Raw genomic sequence first — 20,432 nt, 5'->3', positions numbered from 1 at the left:
TCTGTGCGTCCCACTGCAGGAGCACAATTAAGAAGCCCAGCTACCAGATTCAGAAAGCCATTTCTACTTCCATTCTGAGGCCACACTCCTGATGGGCTGTTCCCACCCAGTGATGGAGCACAGTGGGGATCCTAAGCAGGCCTGCACCTAGAAGACATGACACTTCTGACAAGCTACTTCAGCTGAACTTACAACCATGATGAACTCTCTTAGAACTTTACTGCAGACTAAGATGCCTCCACCCAACCTTCCTTCTTTTCCTCTTACCTTCATCTGGGGACAGAACTATATTACGGGCTGGCTGTCTCCCAGCTTTCCCCAGCTCCCTCCTCATTTTCTTTCATCTTACCTTGATGTATGCTTCTCCGAGGACACTTTTCTAACACAGTGGCCCTAGGAGTGGTCTAAGAAGCAAAGCATGAGGATTTGGGACTGGATGCCCACCCTCATCATCCTTGTTGGTAGATAAAGCAGAGTCTCTCACATGAGATAGTGGTTCATGTTGCTAAAGATTCATCAGTGGTACTCCTGGGAATGTCCCAGTGAAGAGAAATATATGGGAAGGGACGCCTGGGTGGCTCAGTTAGTTAAGCATCTGGCTCTTAATTTTGGCTCAGGTCATGACCTCAGGGTTGTGAAATCCAGCCCTGTGTCAGGCTCCCGGTTGTGTGTGGAGTCTGCTTAAGAGTCTGTCTCTGCCCCTCCCTATCTCCAAAAAAATAAAAAAATTTAAAATATAGGCAGCACAATGTCTAAAAAGACTCAGAGCTGGCTAGTTACTGCTAAATTATAGAGATGCCCTGCAAAGGGACAGAGACTGAGGACCATTAAAAATGGCTAAGTGTGGGATCCCTGGGTGGCGCAGAGGTTTGGCGCCTGCCTTTGGCCCAGGGCGCGATCCTGGAGACCTGGGATCGAATCCCACGTCGGGCTCCGGGTGCATGGAGCCTGCTTCTCCCTCTGCCTATGTCTCTGCCTCTCTCTCTCTCTCTCTGTGACTATCATAAATAAATAAATAAAAAAAAAAGAATTTAAAAAAAAATGGCTAAGTGTGAGAGCTAGGGGGCCTCTAGGGCAGTCCCACTGAGGCCCTCATCTCCCACAATGGAATAACAAACACAGATAAATCTCAATGTTTAGCTGTTAGAGTCACAGAGCTCCAGAAACATTTGGATACTCAGCCAATCTCTTGTACATAAGAGAGAGCTCTACTGGGCAAAATCTGGGACCCCAAAATATGGTAAACTTCCTGATGAAAAGTGTTGACTCTTCAGGCTTCCCTTCCTCCCCAGAGCCTCTAGGCTTGCTAAGGTGCCCCACCCTTCCCTATTAAAAGCTAGCACTTCAGTGGTGGATGTTGCTGCAAGGCCCTCTCCCCATAGGACAATAGGTTTTCCCCAAGAAGCTGACCCCATGCTTCTCCTTGGTTTCTAAGCCAATAACTAGAGTTAAATTCCAGAACAACCCAACTAGGGACATGCTATGCCCAATAGGGGAGTAAGAAAGACTATAAACTGAAAGAATTGCAAAAATTAGCATATGCGTAGCAGCAGAAGCTCCCAAGAGGAGCACTCTTGGGATTGTGTTTGAAGACACTTGATCAAAGCAGCCAGAATGTAAGACTGGGTGAGCAAACATTAATTGGCTTCAGGCCACTTTCTCTCATTAATGGACTTAACACCCTAGGAAGAACCCTAGGGGATAGGGCAAACAACTGCTGGGATGGCTCTTAAGACCGTGGCCATGCAGAGAATTGAAATGCTTGAGTTGCCCTAGAAGACAGTAGAGGGAGGTGTGAGAAGGCTGAGGAAAGTGGGTGAGCTGGAGTAGATAGAGTAGGTGAGGCCAGAAGACCTTCCACAAGAAGACCCTCTTCCACCAGGCACTGAGAAGACTGGCAGGGGCCAGGGTGTCCAGATTTAGCAAATGAACTACAGGATTCCCAGTTAAATTAGATGGTAGAAAGAAAAAAAAAAAACAGTCACAAAACTGGGTTTATTAATATTCATAGGAATAAGAGAGCTTAAAAAAAAAACAGAGTCAATAAGGGTGCTGCTTAATATCTATAGTCCAAAAAAGGCACAATCCAAAAAGGAGCAGAAGGCTAAAGGCAGACAGTCAGCTCAAATAAAAAACATGATCCCGGGACACCTGGGTGGCTCAGTGGTTGAGCATCTGCCTTTGGCTTCGGGCATGATCCCGGGGTCCTGGGATCGAGTCCTACATCAGGATACCTGCAGGGAGTCTGCTTCTCCCTCTGCCTGGGTCTCTGCCTTAGTCTGTGTCTCTAATGAATAAATAAATTTTAAAAACCTTAAAAAAAAAAAAAAAGATCCCTTGTTCAGTTTCCAGACCTCCCTGGACAAACGACTAGATTCCTAGTTGGAAAGACCCTACAACACCATGGCAAATACATAACACCTCATTCTCCAGGGGGTCCATACAGCCATTTACTCAGGTGACTATATGTCAGGGAAAGGGAAACAACCAGAATTTTCCAGGACAATTGAATGTAGTGCCTAACCTGACATCAATATCCAGAGACCCAGAGCAGTATTATGGCTTCTCTGTTAGAACTAAGATCTCTGGAGCCAGGTAATAAATGCAGTCCTGGGAACCCCTGGGCGGCTCAGACATTGGGTGCCTGCCTTCGGCTCAGGGCAGATCCTGGAGACCCAGGATCGGGTCCCACATCGGGCTCCCGGTGCATGGAGCCTGCTTCTTCCTCTGCCTGTGTCTCTGCCTTTCTCTCTGTATCTCTCATGAATAAATAAATAAAATATTTTTTAAAAATAAAAATAAAATAAAAATATAAAATAAAAATAAAATAAAATAATAAAATAATAAAATAAAATAAATAAAATAAAATAAAATAAAATAAAAGTAGTCCTGGTTAAACTTCAGCTCACAGAAGGCCCATCAGGTGCACAGACTCAACTCACACAATTCTCAGGGATATACTTGGAACTGATAAACATGGCAGCAGGTAACCACCACACTGGATTCCTGGCTTATGGCATAAGAGCTATCATAGTATGAAAGTCTAGTTGGACACCTTAAAAGTTTTTTTTAAATGAAACCAGTCATACTAGTCTATGGGTCACTCATTTATTTTATAAAATATTTTATTTATTTATATGAAAGATAGTATGAACAGGGTGGCGGGCAAATATCTTCTCCCATTCTGTTACTGGGTAACATGAGAGACTGCCAGCTTTGAGGGGGTCTAGAGCAGAAAAGGCATCTGCAGTAGCACCCCGTGGTGTTGGTAGGGTCAATGTTGTTAAAAGATGCAGCATAATAGATACTGTGGTGAACCTCAGTGGGAAAATGACAATGCAGGCCCTTCAGGCTTCTGAAGCAAGGCTGTGCCATCTGCAGCAGGAATTTATAAATTATTTGGGTTCAGTACTTAGCATATTGCTGGGTCCTGGTAGAGACAGAACGCTTGACCGTTGGACACCAAGTGACACACTTGGAGCTGCTCATTATAGGCTGTGCTCCATCATCAGACTCACCATGTCATAAAGCTGATGTGCCTGCCAACAATCCACCCAAAATGGAAAGGGTATTTCTGGGACTGAGCTTGAGCAAGACCAGAGGGCATGAGTTGCTGCATGAGCCTGTGATTCCAAATTGCCCATTAGTACTAATACTCCACCCCTCCACCTGCAGCACTCTCTGTATGACTATGTGACTTCCCATAAATCCAACTCAAGGAAAGAAAAACCTTCAGTCATTGCAATAGGCTGAAAATGGATCCTCAAATATATGTAGATCATAATCCCTGAAACCTGTGACTTCTACCTTTTTGACCCCAGCTTTATTGAGGCACAGTTGTCAGATAAAACTGTAATATATTTAAAGTATATAACATGATGATTTGATATCAGTATATATTGTAAAATGATTCCCACAACCAAGTTAATGAACACATCTATCACCGCACCTGATGGGGGTGGGGTGAAAACACTTAAAATCTATTCTTTTAGCAAATTTCAAGTGTATATAACACAATATTTTTTTAAGATTTATTTATTTGAGAGAGAGAAAGAACACAAGCAGGGTGAGGAGTAGAGGGAGACGGGGAGAGAGAATCCTTAAGCAGACTCCCCACTGTGCATGGTGCCTGACCTGGGGCTTGATCCCAGGACCCTAAAATCATGACCCAAGCCAAAATCAAGAGTCAATGCTCAATTGATTGAGCCACCTAGGCGCCCCTGTAATATATTATTACCTATAGTCATCCTTATACATTAGATTTCCAGAACTTACTCATAAGTGGAAGTCTATGTCCTTTGACCAACCTCTCCCCATTTCCCTCACCTCCCACCCTCTGGCAATCACCATTCTGTGAATGTTACCTTATATGGCAAAAGATACATTGCAGATATGATGAAGTTAAGGATCCTGAGATGGAAGGATTATCCTGGATCGTATCCTAAACACAATCACAACTGTCTTTATAAAAGGGAGGGATATGAAGAAAGTAATGGAACCACTGAACCAAGATGTTCTGCTGCTGGCTTGGGAGATGGAGAAAGGGGTCACAGGCCAAAAAATGGAAAGAATGCAGTTTTAGAAGTTGGAAAAGGCCAGGAAACAAATTCTCCCCTGGAGCCTCCAAAAGAAACATATCACTGCCAGCACCTTGATTTTAGGCTGGTAAGGCTCATCTCAGACTTCTGACTGCCAGAACAATAAAAGAACAAAATCATGTTGGTTTAAGCCACTAAATTTGTGGTGATATATTAAAACATCAAGAGGAAACCAGTGCAATATGCTTCTCAGTTGCCCTTGGATCCCAAGGGCCATGTTGTAAGGAAGCCCAGGCCACGCAGGGAGGCTACATGTTGAGGTTCCAGCTGACAGCTCCACTAAGAATCAATGGCGGACATGTGAGAAAGTCACACCTCAGGTGATTCCAGCGCTGGGCTTCCAGGCTTCTAGATGTCTAGTTCTAGACAACTTGCTCTGCTGTGCCCTATCCAAGTTTTTGACCCTTAGAAACCAGATTTAACTACAATTCTTGTTTTGAACCAATCATATTTGGTTTTGGTTAGCGTTGGAGCTACTTGTTACACAGCACTATGTAACTAACACATATTAAATAAGACCTAATCTAGGGTGCCTGGGTGGCTCAGTTGGTTAAGCATTTGCCTTCAGTTTAGGTCATAAGTCCAGGGTACTGGGTTCCCTACTCAGCAGAGAGTCTGCTTCTTCCTCTCCCTCTGCCCCTCCCTCCTGCTCGTGCTCTCTCTCTCTCTCTCAAATAAATAAAATCTTTTATAAATAAATAAACAACAAATAAATAAATAAAATAAAGACATAACCTGAGATCACATAAAACCTTGGAAATAACCTAAATGCTCCTTCAAAATGGCAGCTAAGTGAATTCTGATTCTCCATATTTTGGGATATTATACAGACAATAATTTTTTATTAATTTAAATATTTTTATTTACTTATTCATGAGAGACACAGAGAGTGAGAGGCAGAGACATAGGCAGAAGGAGAAGCAGGCTCCATACAGGGAACCCGACGTGGGCCTCGATCCCAGAACTCCAGAATCATGCCCTGAGCTGAAGGCAGATGCTCAACTGCTGAGACACCCAAGCATCCCAATAATAACATTTTTGATAAATGGTTCGTGAGGGTGAAATTTCTGTTTTTAGCACATCTTGGGGGAAATAGCTATATACTAACTTTTTAAAAAGTCAACAACATAACATAAATGAGTGCTTATTTCCCTACATCCTTCATGAACCCAATTCTTTCTTCTTTCCCATTTTAATTGATAAAATGACCCTTTGTTTTTCACTTTGTATTTTTTTATCACTGTGAGGTTAAGATTTATCCAAATGTATACAAGCTTTGTATATTTCTTCTTTTGTGAATTGAGTATTCATGACTTTTTCCATCTCTGTTGCAGCATTGTTTTTCTTACTGATTTACAAAAGTTTCTCCATGTGCCAGATATCATCCCTTTGTATGCATATAATAAAGTTTTCCCACTTAAATTTTTTTTCTCTCAGTTTTGTCATTTGCTTTCTCATTTTATTTCTTGTATTCCTCTTGTCTTTTAAGTAAGCCCAAATGTTGTGAGCACCTAAGGTTTGGTATGTGCTATGGAAGGTGCAAAGGAAGCAGAATGTGCAGTCTTTCCCACTGAGGCATTAGGATGTAATCGGGGGTGCCAGTCCTACACACATGAATCACCAAGTGAGGAAATCTCTCGGCCAACATGTAACCTATTTATCTAAAAGTGGAATTTCATAATCACACATATTTAAGAAATATTAGAATAAACGAAGTTCAAAGTATTTCTTTACCAAGTACAGCTCAGAACCTTTGGTATGCTGAAATGTGTTAGCCTTTCAGGCAGGTGGGGAGTAGTGGGGGACACTGTAATGACCACAAGTATGTGCCACTTGAGGTTGGGATGGGCTTCCTGAGGGAAGATGAACTGCCTACTGTGAACTTGTTAAACATACACACACACACACACACACACACACACACACACAGATATTATAGGGAAGGGACCGGGGCAAGGTGGAACAAGCCAAGACTAACACAGATTTAATGGGGAATCTTCAGAAAACTGATTAGAACAGGACATAAAATGAAAGGACAGGACTATCCCATTCATCTTGTTCTCCCTGCCTGTATTTCTTCATGCATTCTGCCCAAATTCTCTACAGGAGAGGTGATCTGGGCCTATTTCTCTGGCCCATGTGGTCTGTATCCTGGAATTTGTCAGCCCTTAAACCCTTTGCTATGAGGAGATACCCAAACAGACAAGGGTTCCTGAGGGAGGAGGCTCTGGGAAAGATTTCCTTGACAGACTTAGCTCTGTGCTCCTTCCCTTCCCTTCCATGCAGGTTCAGCCACTGAGTTCTCTGGCACCAATTCTTCTCAAATATTTGCAGAATGCTCTCCCACGCCCTTCAGTTGGTGCTGAGGTCAAGCCGGCAAGTTCTGCTCATTTAGGTTTTACCCATAAATCATTCTCTCCCTTCCCCTTCAATGCTTCAGTGGTTCTTCCCGCCCATGCCTGTGGAGAATTCTGAAAGCTTACTGCCTCCCTCTAGTCTCCAGGGAAGGACCTGTTCCCACCATGGGCCTCTGAGAAAACCAGGCTGCAAAGCCCTTCTCTTGGAGCTCTGCTACCATTTCTCTACATCCAAACCAGAGCAGCTGATTGAGCTCACCAGATGCCCTGATGTCACCCTCTTGGCTCCAGAAATGTTCAACCCCAGATACAGGACACAGGAATGGGCCTTATCATTAGGCATAGGGTGGGGATTCAGGATGCCTGGGTTGCATTCCTGGCTCAGCTTGCAGTTTGCACAAGTCACTGACTCTTTCCTGCTGGGACATGACTTTCCTAACCACACACTGCCCAGTCCTCAGGCTTCTTATAATAAAGTCTACATGGGCATCCATCCATGGTGTCCCGACGACACAAGGCAGCATGATGAGTGAGGTAACCTCCAGGATGACCTCGAGCATGGCAATTCCCGCCACGTGGTCATCTCTTTCCTGATAATCACATTTCTTTGAGATTGATTTTCCTTGATGCCAGAAGGAAACAACTCTGAGAGAACAGCATGAATTGCATACCAAGTCCTAAATCTGAACTGGTCTCACCCAGAGCTAATCTCAATCCACACCTACTCTTTGCCAGACACTTGATAAATTTCTTGCTAAAACTATGCAAAGTAGATATTGTACCTACATTACAAACGAAGAACAAAATCCAGAGAAATTCAGTAATTTACCCCAAATCACACACTAGGAACTAGTGGAGCAAGGGTTCCAGAGCACTTCTCTACAACCCCTGACCTCAAAGGGTACAAGAGGCAACCAGAGGACATTTACAATAGTTCTCCAAGTTCTTTGACTTGGAGTATTTGGCCATAGTTCCCTAACCTGCTTTCTGGACCTCCTTCTACTCTATTTTTACTTTGTATTATTAGAAGATAGAAACAAAAGTAAAATAAACCATTTTGAAGTCTCCTCTGTGCCTAGAACATTATGTTTGGCCTAGATGCATAACAGAATGCTTTTCCATATGGCTAGAACCCATCTACTAGTCGGTCTGTGTATCTGATCTATTCACTGTGATTTGTTCAAGTCCAGTTGGTAAGACTAAACCTTTGGAATAAAAACTGTCACAATAGCCAAGAAGAGGAGAAGGACAAACCATAATTATTAAAGGTATCCAAAGATCAGGATGGGGTAGGAATCGATGAGAGATGAGATGAAGGGGAAGGAAAGCATAGACTCTGCCCTTCAACTGCCTCAGGCTTCTAAAGCTGTGGTTTCTGGGTCTCCCTCTGAAAGCCTTCAGCACCCATCCTGATTCTGATAGTTGACACAAGGGCCCTTCCACTCTTTCCTGGGTGGGGGCAGCAGTCCGAGCTTAGAGCCACCCCAGCCTGCCCTCAGGGCCAATGCTGTTCATCACCCCTGCAGGCCCCTAGCTGTGAATGCACAACAGTGCCTTTGTTGCCATCACACAGGGATCTTTTATTCTCCCTAAGACCCAGGAGCTTCTGTGTGCACAGGGCCCGCCTCCTCCCTTCTCAAGACACTTTGATCCTTCTCCCATTTGAAATCTTGCTGGCTTTTCAACACCCTCCCAGACAATCAGGGTTTTTCTTTCTTTTTTTTTTTCTTTTCAATGACCAAGCTGTTCTCCTTATTTCTCCTCTAACAACTGACCAAGAAGAGTTCAAGGGGGCAGATCCCAAGAAAACAACAGAAACATCACACTCAGTTGGTCACTGGCTGGGGTGAATATGGAACACCTTCCACAGGCTCCAAAATGCTTATTGAAAGGAAGAATGAATACATGTGTGAAGGGCGAAGGGCAGTTGACAGCAAAAGCTGGGAGAAAAGTATAAGGTGGTTTCTTCTATGGACAAGTGGTCAAGTCTGGACTTCAGAGTAGTCATTGTCTTCATCCTCTCTCATTGCCTGACTCTCCCATAGCCTCTCTCTCTCACATTCATCCTTTCTTCTTCATTTTCTCTCCTACCATCTCAGTTCATATTATCTCATGGCTGTTCTAGGTCTGGGGCCTCTTTAACTGGTCTCTCCACTTAATCCCTTACATCCATCCTGCATATCACCATCAGCTCAATCTGTTTGAGGTACCACTCTATGTGTTACCTCCCAGTTCAGAGGTTTCCCATACAAACATATTGTGTCTCATGCAAGGTCCTCAGTGATCACTCTATTATCACTTTCTCAGAGTCAGCAGGGTACAGTAAAAAATGTACTGGGTGAGAAGTCATGGGCCAGGACCCTAATCCCCAGTCTGCTCTTTGTAGGTGTATAAACTTGGGCAAGCCACTTTAACTTTCTGGACCTAATATTCTCAACTGTAAAATGAGGTGACTGAACTTGATGACCTTTGAAGTATCTCCCAGTTCTAAGATTTTGTGACCCCAGGAAACTTACCACTTCTGCCAAATTGTTGCTAAATCACAAATATTCCTCTTGCTGTTCTAACTTGGCTCTTCTGAACATCTTTCTCCTTCTTAGAATGGCTTTCCTCTCCTTCCATCTAAACCATATACATCCTTCATGGCCCTCCTATAGGCCCACAACTTTTAGAAGCTTCCCTGGCCCATCAATAATGAGATCTCTCCTTCTTCTGTCTCAGCTCCCATCACACAGATGTTGCCTATCACACATGCCTGGAAGTATTGTTATCACTCCATGGTTACACACCTTGTTTGTCTGACTACACACTAAGTGCCATGCTGTAAGGTAGGATGTCTTATACTTTCCATACCCTTATACCCAGAAGGCATCCCACAAATAGGTGACAATCTCCGATGCATTGGACCAGGCATCTGAAAAGTTGGGCTCTAGTCTCCAATGATCTTAGGCACTCCATCTATGTGGATCTCATTTGTAAAATGGGTGCTTTGGATCAGGATATTAACTCATCTCTAAGATTCCTCCAGAGCTGACCATTCTGTGATTTTTTTTTTTTTTTATAATGTCCAACCCTTCTTGGAGTCTCACTTTTCCTTAGATCTTTCCCAAGCCCTTTGTCTGGCTCTTAGGCTTAGCAATAGAAGTAGGAGCTTTCAAATAAAGTATCTCAGTCTCTCACCTAACAATCTCTGGAATAAAATATTCACCTGTAGTAAATGGCCACACATGGATTTCCAGATTTTCTCAGCTAGCTAGATTATTCCTCAGAAGCAGATTCTGTTTCCCCAGGAAAGACTAGCTATTTGGTGTTGGAAGACTTTTCACTGTATTCCTTACTGTTAAAGCTGCTTGCAGCCACTTACAACATTAATACCAGTATCCTAATGATGAGGGTTGAATAAAGTCTCAGAATATTCCCCTTTATACATGGGCTCTTACACAGTACCCAGTATTCAGTTCCTGCTGGTATTTATAGAAACACAATTATTTCTATAGTTATTTGTTTTAATTAAAACCAGAAAAATGCTGGGGAGCTTTAAAAACCAAAGACTTGTATCTTTATCCAGAAAATGGAAGAAAAATCCAACCATTAAAATGATCGATTTCACCTGCTAGTGGCACTGTCGCAGTAATCTAAGAACTATAAATTTGTTCTCATTCCCTGCTTGATACCATATATTCATACACACACCTCACCTCACCATACTCAATAACATCTTCATTATGTCATTTTAGGCAAGACATTGCAATTTGTCAAGGTTTCATAGACATTAGTAAAAAGTGCAATGAGGGGAAGGCAGTGGAATGTAAGAGATATTTTTCAATGCTAAATGCCCAGTTCTGTGCTAAGTCATCTGCCCCTAGTCTTCCCTCCCCAGGCAATAATAACAGCTATCATTTATTGACTGCTTAAGGAGAGCCAGAACTCTTAAGGTGGGGATTGTTATCATTTATCTCTGGAGATGGGAACTGAGGTTCAGAGAGAGCTGAGAGTCCAATCTCACAGAATAAGCAACAGGGCCAAGAGTCAAATCCAGCTCTCTGTGGCTCCAAACCCATGGTTGTAACCACTTTGAAACACAGCCATACTCATATCTTTTTGGCCTCACAGGGTGTCCCAATCCATTTCACTGGCTCAGATAAGTACAGATGGCTAGGTCACCCTGAGTTTGCCTTAAGTAGTTTCTTAGCTATTCCTGGGAACTTAACAGGAAACTTTAGCCAAGGTTTCTCAAGGCCACTTAGGAACATGAAGTTTGATTTTTTTTTTTTTTTTATTGATTTGGGAGAAAGGATCATTTTCCATCACTAACACCTACCTATTCCCAATTCCCTGCCTGGTCTCCATAATGAAAAGGAAACAGTGCTGGTTATCTAGAGTGGGATGAGAAACTGAACCCAAACCAGCAGGTTTAAATACCTTCTGTCTGTTCAGCATCCTGTGAAGTGATAAGAGAAGGCGTGGCTGGGAGGGGGAAGGTGAATCTTCTCACCAAATGTTCTTTTGTCTGCAGGATGAATGTGGCTATTAATGTTGAACAGCTTTCCTCTTCCAGAAAACAATGGAGCTCCACTGAATCACTGACTTCCTTTCAGGCATCTCCTTTTGACTGTCTGACCCAACCCCATAATTGAGACTCAAGCTGTTGTCCCTGGCTCAGCAACTGGTACTCATGCCAGTTGAGAGAATGGATCTGGTCCCACTGCCTGTGGCTATACACAGTGCTCTGAGCTAATCCTTTCATGAAGAAATTAGAACACAGAAAAACTTCAGGAAAAATCTCTTGGTACAAAATGGACAGTTCTACCTTTTAGTTCCCACTTTAATCCCCACCTGACCAAGGTGGTCCCAAATTGAGATTTAAGACCAGAGCAGAAGTCTTCATTTAGGCCCCCCATGACATGGGCTCCAAGGATTTTTTATCAGAGTTCTTAGTTTGATGAGAGTTATCCATGCTGATAGGCAAGTGACACTATTATTCGTACTCAACTATTGTTCCTTGGTTGTGTAGGGCCTAAGGAATCTCAGAAGGCTTGTTGGGAATGTGATTAGTCAGGCAGGATTTAGGCATTCTGGGTAGGTACCTTCCTTGCCACCATTTTATCAATGTGCCATTACAACCTTACTCAGCATTCAAAACAATTGTGCAGAAAAATGTAGTTTTTAGATGCCTAAGCCAAAACAATTTTCAGAAAAGTGAAGAAATTTTAGGAATACCTTAATCAGCTTATTTCACTCATATTTTCCTGTTTTTGATGCATGTATGAAAATGATTTATGACTTTCTAAAGCCTACATCTAAAAAAGCCTAAAAGAACATTTTTTAATGGAATAAAATAAAAATTCTAAATAGTGGGGGAGAGAGGGAGCATAATTCACAAAGTGAAAATAATCAAAATAATCCCCACCTTAAGAGTCCTGGCTCTCAAAGTCCTAAATCACATAGCTAGTCAATAAGAAAGCCAAGACAGGAATCAAAGACCCTTTTCCTCAGTCCCAAGATCTTTTTGTTGTGGATTCAGTCTACTGTGGGCTGACACCGGGTCTTCACATCAGGTGTCACTCAAATGCAGTCATCTGCTTGAAGCTCTGTTGGAAGCTTACCCACTCTGTTGGCTCCAACCCTCAGCAAAGAGACAATGAATTTCTACAGACACATCCTACTTCCAGGGTAAAGAGTTCTCCTTCTTCCCTGTCAGGCAATCACTCAGGGTGACTGAAAAGATATCATTCAGCTGGCCTGTGCACCACAGAGGAACTGGCTCAACCATTACAGCCTGTGGGCTTAAGCTCCAATCCTCTTCCCTAAGAAGCTGTGAGTCCGAAGCCACACTGGGACTTGGTGGGGAAGCAGCTCTCACCTGGGCAAACAGAAAAGAAGGCAAGGAAAGGTAGGAGGCAGAAAGTACTAATTTTTAGAACTGTTTGAATGCCTCCTAGAGACGGAAGAAAGCCCAAGGGTTTCTAGGACAGGTGGAAGGAGTACTAGGATTTCCTTTCTTTCCTTCTAGGTTCTTTGGCTGGTCTAATAATTGAATTGACATAAGACAAATTAACAAGAAAAACAAACTTAATTGTATTCTTATGGGAACCCCACGAAGACATGACAGGCTTTCTCTAACAGTCAGATAGTTGAGGTTTATGTGTCCTCCTGAGCTAAGCAGAAGGTAGGGGTCTGGGACTTCAAATGAGAGGAAGACAATACACAAGATGAAAAAAGAAAATGTTTGGTGAACAAATGTATGCTATGCCCTGTGGAGAAATCCTTTTTATATAAAACACACACGCAACAACAACCACACACACACAAACAAGTTATCTTTGGTAATAGCTTTTTTCCTGAAATAGGCTTCCTATCTAGATTCTTTTAGGTATTCAAGGGGAGGCAAAAAGCCCTTTTGATTCTGCTAAACTTGGCTGTCTTCAACAAAAAATAGCCCACATGCCAAAGCAGCACATTCTGGGAAGGCCTGCCCTGAACCCCATCAGTTCCCTCCTCTGAAACTTCCCTGGATGTTTCATATATTAAAAACTGAGCTAGTAGGTTGCTCCTTTATTTCATTGAATTAATCTTGTAATCTTGAAATTAGGTCACTGCACTTAAACAGTAAGGTCTCATTTTAGGAGGTGGTGATCAGCTAGGATCCCAAAGTTAGGCCTATATTGTGCAAGAAATCAGGTACTTAATGTATTTCCCAGGAAACAAAAGGAAAACAATGGTCAATGATTGGAACAAATTGTAAACCAGTTTCTGAGTTCTGAGGGTAGCTAGTCAAGATTTCTAGATGTCAAGTTCAAAGCATCTTCAGATGGAGTGAAGGCAAGTGGTGGCCACATAGCCATAGGAGTGAAGATGGTCTATATATGAACTGTTGTGGTGATTTCTCTGTGGTTTATATTAGGTTGTCCAGGTATAGCTTGCATGGCTTTGGAAAAGGGCAGTTTTAGTTCTTACTGATTCTAAGTCAGAAGGGTAGAGAACAATTAGAAATGCTAGTTTGGATAATTATAGCCAAATACTGGAAGAAAGTAGAATTCAGGATCTAGGTCCATTTACAGGTAGAAAATGAAGCCTCAAAGACAATTAACAGACTAGAATGTAATTTCCATGAGTGTGTATTACAGTTTCTACAGAAATACAATTTTTCTCTCTATAATTCATTCCCATTTTTATTAAAGAGAACCATAGTTAAGTATTTAGTTTAGAAATTATCCATTTCAATCAACTTACTTGACCATTTACATAAGTGCAGCAAGAATAATGACTAACTATATAGTCTTTTTTATTTGCTTTGCTGGAGCTTTATATAAGAAATCTCAGATTGGACTTTTAACAGCTTCTCGGGGCTAAGCAGCCAAGTCAAAGACTTGCATTGGACTTTACCTATAATACCTATAGATTTGGGTGAATTTCTCTCTTATTGAGGTCCTCAAAGTCCTGAGGTTCCTGGGCCTGCCCGGACGTATCCTTCCTTACTCACCTTATAAAGGCTACTGGGAACTCTGTAAGCAAGATACCAGACTGGATTTTCAAGGGACTGGTTCAATTAAGTCAACTTTAGTTCCTTAAAGCTGTCTGTTCTTATCTGAGTCTGTGTGTTTCTCTCTCAAATATGACATCTCAGTCAAATCCTTGGTGATATAACCAATGTTTCTAACTGTATCCTGTTACAAGGACCACAAGCTGAATACGTGTAAATAACTATATTGCCATGAAAATAAGAATACTCACTAAGAGTTTACGAATTCTGGAGGATCAAGCAAAGAGAAAAAGATAAATGTTTCATCTTTGTTCACAAAAGTAAGAAAAAAAGAAAAAAAAAATTTGTAGACTGACCCAACCAGGTGGAAGCAGGTGGCACAGGGAGTGAACAAATTCACCTGAGGCAGAACAAAGTAGAGAGACATTTATCGAATGCACCGCAAGGGAACAGCAAGCAGGACAGAAGAGAATGTCTGACACAGGACAGTGGTAGGGAACTATAGTTAAGGATGGGGGATGAGGAGGTATGGAAACACATGGATTATTATTATTTTTTTTTTTTTGGTACTGTGCATAATTCCAAGTAGCCCACTTGTCAGCTAGGACATACGGATATTTGGAGGTGGGTGGCCTAATGAGCTTGTTTGCATTCAGACCTGTGGTTACTGTGGGCTCTTTTACCTTACTCAGGTTCCCATTGCTCAAGCCTGTTGCCTAAAAGAAAGATTTCCTTCAATCTAGAAAAAAACAAATCATTTTTTATTTTTTTTATTTTTTATTTTTGTATAAAACATTTAATTTATTGGTCTTTTGGGGGGGATTTGATGTATCTCCAGTGTATTACAACTGAGCCATTAATCTTGTTGCTTCATCAACATTAACTGGTTCATTTTCATGACACTGCTGAGGAATCAGCTGTTTCTGCAGAGGTTCAGGGGAAAGGCCTTTTGAGAAATTTGCAAGTTCCTTTTGTATATCTACAAAAGCTTTATTCACTCTGTTAACTTTTTCATCATTCACAATGTTTATCTTCTTAGGATTAATGGTAACTGGTTTTGCTTTGTTTTTAGACTTAAAGTTTTTTTGGCTGGCTATATGAAATACACTCCTGGACTTCTGTCCTCTTAGTTTGTTCTTGGCCATTGTCTCTCACCACACCTTCAATACCCTCGTGCAGCAACTCACGACCCAGGCGACACCATCTGCACCACAAATCATTTTTTAAACATCAGCAGTCTTTCAAACAAAAAAGTCATAAAAAACTATAATCCTCCTTCTCAATTCAGTCCCGTGTTATCAATATTTGTTCTACTTGAATTCAGTTTTTCCATCAGTTCTAGAAATTCTTACCCAGTTCAGTTTTTTTTTATTTTAAAGTTAGCAGAAACTTGTATTCTAGAATACTTTTCATGAGTCCTCTTGAAGCACTTTTGCAAACACATTCACAAAAGTTTCAGAGTGAAACAATAACAATCTGTAAGTGATCAAAGACCTAAAAATGGCCATAATTAAAGACATGATGAGAGTTTATTACAATCAATTGGCAAGGAGATTTGTTTATTTCTGTGAAACATAACATTTTAAGATAATAGCTAGAATTACGATTAATAACATATTTCTAGGAATTTCATACAATTTATAGAATACTTATATACCTATACAACATGAAGAAGGCTTAGTATTACTTCTTGTTTGATAAAACCTTCATGCAATTTAACATATCAAATACTATTTTAACATCTTCCCTTTTTTTTTGTTGTTTGTTTTAAATAAGGAGAGAGAACAAATCTTTTGCAATTTTCCAGGGTACCTGTATAAAATTACAAAGTTAGCTCAAGGCCAAAACACTTCACTGGAATTTAATTTGAGGGAAATTTGTCAAAAATATCAGAGATTTTTAACCTTTGTTCAAATAGGATCATAGGTCGCTGTGAAACAATACTTAGCTATCCATTTAACCATAGTAAAAAAGATTTCACAAGCGAATACAAAAAATTAAATGGTTGTCTAAAAAATTGTTATAATAGAGAAGACTTAGCCTTCTTAAGTAATCAAAGATCTGACAAAGACACAGAGGGAATTATTTAGACAAGACACAAAATCTTTGTCTTCGACTTATATTACATTAAAGGGGAACGAAAAACATTTTATAATCTCTTATCAAGAGCACACTAATAATTAAAGAAACTATCTTTTTAATAGAGAGAAAATTAAATTCTAATTTTTGTAGCAGCTTATTCTTGACATTCAAACTTAATTATTAAAAAAGTGTAAAAAAAAAGTTTTAAAAATGTTTATGGGACACCTGGTTGGCTCGGTGGTTGAGTGTCTGCCTTCGGCTCAGGGCCTAATCACAGGATCTGAGATCAAGTCCCACATCAGGCTTCCTGTGAGGAGCCTTCTCCCTCTGCTTATGTCTCTGCCTCTCTCTCTATGTCTCTCATGAATAAATAAATAAATCTTAAAAAATAATAATAATAAAAAGTTTTTTAAATGTTTAAAAATTTATTTAGATTTATTCTAATCTTAGCCAGCTTGACCACACATTAAAATTCCTTTCCGAAGAATCCTTTTCCACAAACCTTCTACAACTTTCTTTTTTACATTCAGATTTTGTCCTGTTTTTCCTCTTGCTCATTTTGAAATAACTAGCCTTTCTGTAGGAAAATATTACTTTTTCCTCAATAAAAATGCATTTCCATTCCTTATACCTTCTGTCACTGAAAACACATCTTTCTTTCCTTGTGTTTGGAGAAGTGTCCCTTGTTTCTAGCACCTATAATTACATATATTAGAATTTTAACCCTTAAGAACCTTGATTTTTAGGAGAATTTAAAAACAAATGATTATGAACTGTCTTTAACATTAGCATTCTGGGGCTTGGTAAATTCATGAGCACTTTTTATAATTTCTAAAAAGATATGTTTTCCCATAGTAAATTTTTCAGTATAGCACAGACTGTTTTTACTAATGGACCCAAATATCTCCAGTTCCTCTGTAAAAGAAAGTTTATGTTTAGTAATTAATGTTTTAGTATTTTATCTTATTTGGAAATGATCTAGATAATCAATAAAATTCTACCGATTAATTTACCTTAGGAAAACTTTTTTTGATAGTCACACAGAGAGAGAGAGAGAGGCAGAGACACAGGCAGAGGGAGAAGCTGGCTCCATGCACCGGGAGCCCGATGTGGGATTTGATCCCAGGGCTCCAGGATCGCGCCCTGGACCAAAGGCAGGCGCTAAACCGCTGCACCACCCAGGGATCCCACCTTAGGAAAACTCTTCTCTGTGGGAGTCACCAAAGAGAATTGGATAACTATTTTCGAATACACATCCATAAGACAATTATAAAGTTCACCTAAAATTTATTTCATTTACATCTATTTAATTCACTTGTTCTTAACAATCATACTTAGATCACTCTTGAAAATCTCAGGATTTTCTTTCATTTTAAAATTTCAGCCATGAATCAGGTATATATGAATATAAAACTCACTAGTTCATAAGTACTGGTTGGAGTAAAGTTACATTTATGTGCTCAGATGGCTGAAGCTTTTTACTACATGTGGTGAAGACTTTAAGATTTGTACTGTGTTGTTTGTATTTGTATTGTTCTTGACAGGTGATATTTAGGAGGCCATGATCTAGAATCTGGGCAAGAGAGACTATTTAGCATTTGTATTTTTAAAAGACCTCTTCCTCCCCAACTCCCCCCCCCCCTTTTTTTTTTTCAGTCTGGGCAGAGTTTTAATTACCTCAGGAGGTGTTTACATTTCAAAGACATGGTAAGATTTACATCTTTAAAGAACAGAGAAAGAATGCATACCTTGGGCCTAGAGATTAGGCTGGAGTGCTCTGTGTAAATCTTGTAGCAAAAGGGAAGCTAAAACAGGCAGTGGAGTGTGTAAGAATTTTCTGGGAAAGGTGGAGGAATTTGGGAAGTTATGGGAATTTGCTGAGATGGGGCCAGACTTTAAAAAGAAGAATTTACATTGGATGTGGACTTTAATTTTGTTCTAAATTTAATTTCTGCTTTTTCACCTAGTTAAGGGAGCCCCCAAGGCTAGCCGTTATACTTCTTTGTATCCACTTTTTAATTTGGTCTTTCCATAGATACCAATAAAATGATGTTTAAAATGAATGCTCTCTAAAAAAAAATTTTTTTTTTCACATATAGGAGCCTTCTCAATGCAAAAGACCCATTCCCTGACTATTGACAAGTAGAGTTTATTAACCTCAGTAGTAACTCAAACCCATAAGCCTTTTTATGGCTTAACCAAGAGCACAAGAGGTGTCCCACAAGAAAGTGCAAGAGATGCAGCCCTCACAAGATCTGGAAAGTTCGCTCTCAAAGTTAACCTAAGAAACTGAAGGCTTTTGTTGTCACCGATGACAAGAACTGTGTAGAGAAAACAGTCTCTTGGGAATGTGGGATGCCTTTGAAATCACTTAAAAACATAAAACTGAACAAAAATCAAATGCTTCAGTGAAGCTTGATTTTAAAGTAATCTTTTTCCTCTCTTCCACAAACCTCTGCTCCTCCCTTCTTAGCCTTTTGTTTCAAGAACCCAACCCGGTTCCACCCTAAAGACTTGACAAAGGAAGCTGGTGGTAGCACATACACAATTCCTGTCAAAATCAGCTAGAACCTATATTTCCCTATAAAGCCCCCCAGTCCCTTCCTCCAGGAGGACTTGCAGGTTTTGAAGGCCAAAACCTGTTGCAGCCTCCTTTGCCTGCCTAAGCAATAAAGCTATTGTTTCTCTGCATCCCAAACTCTATCTTCAAGTTAAATTTTGGCCCCGAAGCGCGGAGGCACCACAGACCTGCTAATCTGTGACACCAGGCAGCCACTACAGGAACAGGGCTTTCCCACCATTAACAAGACAACAAAGGTTGAGACAACAAAGGCCCTTATGGATGGGACCCCTCAAGACAAACTCCCCCGAGAGCCGGCACAGCTGAACAACATTTAAAAATGCTGTTTGTGACTTCACATCTCAGAACCCCTGACCACTTGCCTGGCCACCAGATGCACACCAGTATGGACACTCCCAGATGGCAGAGACCAGAGACAATATTCTCACTGGTCACAGAGCCAAGTTCTCAGGACATAGAACAAGGCAAAAGGAAAAACTCAGATGGTTTTTACACAGGGAACCCACAACAGAGTCCATCTAAACAGATGCCCTTCTGGTGAGAACCCTGAACTCACCAGTCTGTGAGGCTGGCTCAAACAACAGACTTCTAGGATCTATGCCTGCTTTCTACCCTGTGGTTTTTCTCCTGACAAATGTCACAAAAGACAAAGACAAAAGAAAACAATGATCATTTCTGAGATGAACGGATCAGTAGAAATCAAGAGTACTCCTAATGAATCTTTACCAGAGTCCCTATATCCAAGTAACTAGCTCACACAAATATTTTCGGCCAATCTAAATTTAGAAAAAGGAAAGGCTTATCACCTCTTTCACCTCCAACAGACCCCGCAGACAGGGATCCAGGAGGCTGACATGGTAAGAATTCTTACCTTCTGCTAGCTTCTGTCAGAGGTCCCAGGATCCCTCCCCTGTAGCAGCCCTGAAGTGAGCACTGGCCAGCCCCTGGACACCCCTATGTTAGGCACCAAAACAGTAGAAGACAAAAACTGTTCTTTCTTCCTTTCCCAATTTTTTTGGCTGATTTAATAATTAACTTGGCATAAAACATTAACAAGGGAAAAACAACTCTAATTATGTGCCTATGGGAGCCCCACAAAGATGAGAGGCTCTATCCCTTGGCAGGTAACTGAAGCTTATATGCCATCCCAAGTAGAAGGGAAATAGTGGTCTGGGTCTGCAAAGGGAAGGAAGACAATTTACAGGAAAAAGGGAAGAGCAAATGTTTGGTAAACAAATGTTTGCCATATCATACGGAGAAGTCTTCTCATGTGGTGGGGGGGAAACAAGGTTACCTTTGGTAATAGCTCTCTTCCTAGCACAGACTTCCTA

The 20,432-nt window shown here is 41.0% G+C and overlaps 1 protein-coding gene and 1 long non-coding RNA gene across 2 annotated transcripts in view; both read right to left on the bottom strand.

Annotated features, from left to right (window-relative positions):
- Positions 1–20,066, bottom strand: part of LOC129497373 (uncharacterized) — a 160,430-nt gene extending 140,364 nt beyond the window's left edge. Inside the window, exon 1 of the long non-coding RNA XR_008661919.1 lies at positions 19,973–20,066. This is a non-coding gene — a long non-coding RNA (uncharacterized LOC129497373). The remainder of the gene's footprint in view (positions 1–19,972) is intronic.
- On the bottom strand, positions 15,225–15,637 carry LOC129497372 (ribosomal biogenesis factor-like). Its single transcript, XM_055306212.1, has one exon. It carries the CDS (start codon positions 15,581–15,583, stop codon positions 15,281–15,283), a length of 303 nt encoding a protein of 100 aa, XP_055162187.1. The 5' UTR covers positions 15,584–15,637; the 3' UTR covers positions 15,225–15,280.
- Positions 20,067–20,432: the final 366 nt, after the last annotated feature.

Source organism: Nyctereutes procyonoides, unplaced genomic scaffold (genome assembly GCF_905146905.1).
Source record: "Nyctereutes procyonoides isolate TBG_1078 unplaced genomic scaffold, NYPRO_anot_genome, whole genome shotgun sequence".
NCBI lineage: Eukaryota > Metazoa > Chordata > Mammalia > Carnivora > Canidae > Nyctereutes > Nyctereutes procyonoides.
Note: the sequence above shows the minus strand (reverse complement) of the source record. Positions and strands in the feature narration are given on the sequence as shown.

Excerpts from the sequence above, each read along its gene's own strand:
- LOC129497372 (XM_055306212.1), bottom strand. The coding sequence starts at position 15,583 with ATGGCCAAGAACAAACTAAGAGGACAGAAGTCCAGGAGTGTATTTCAT.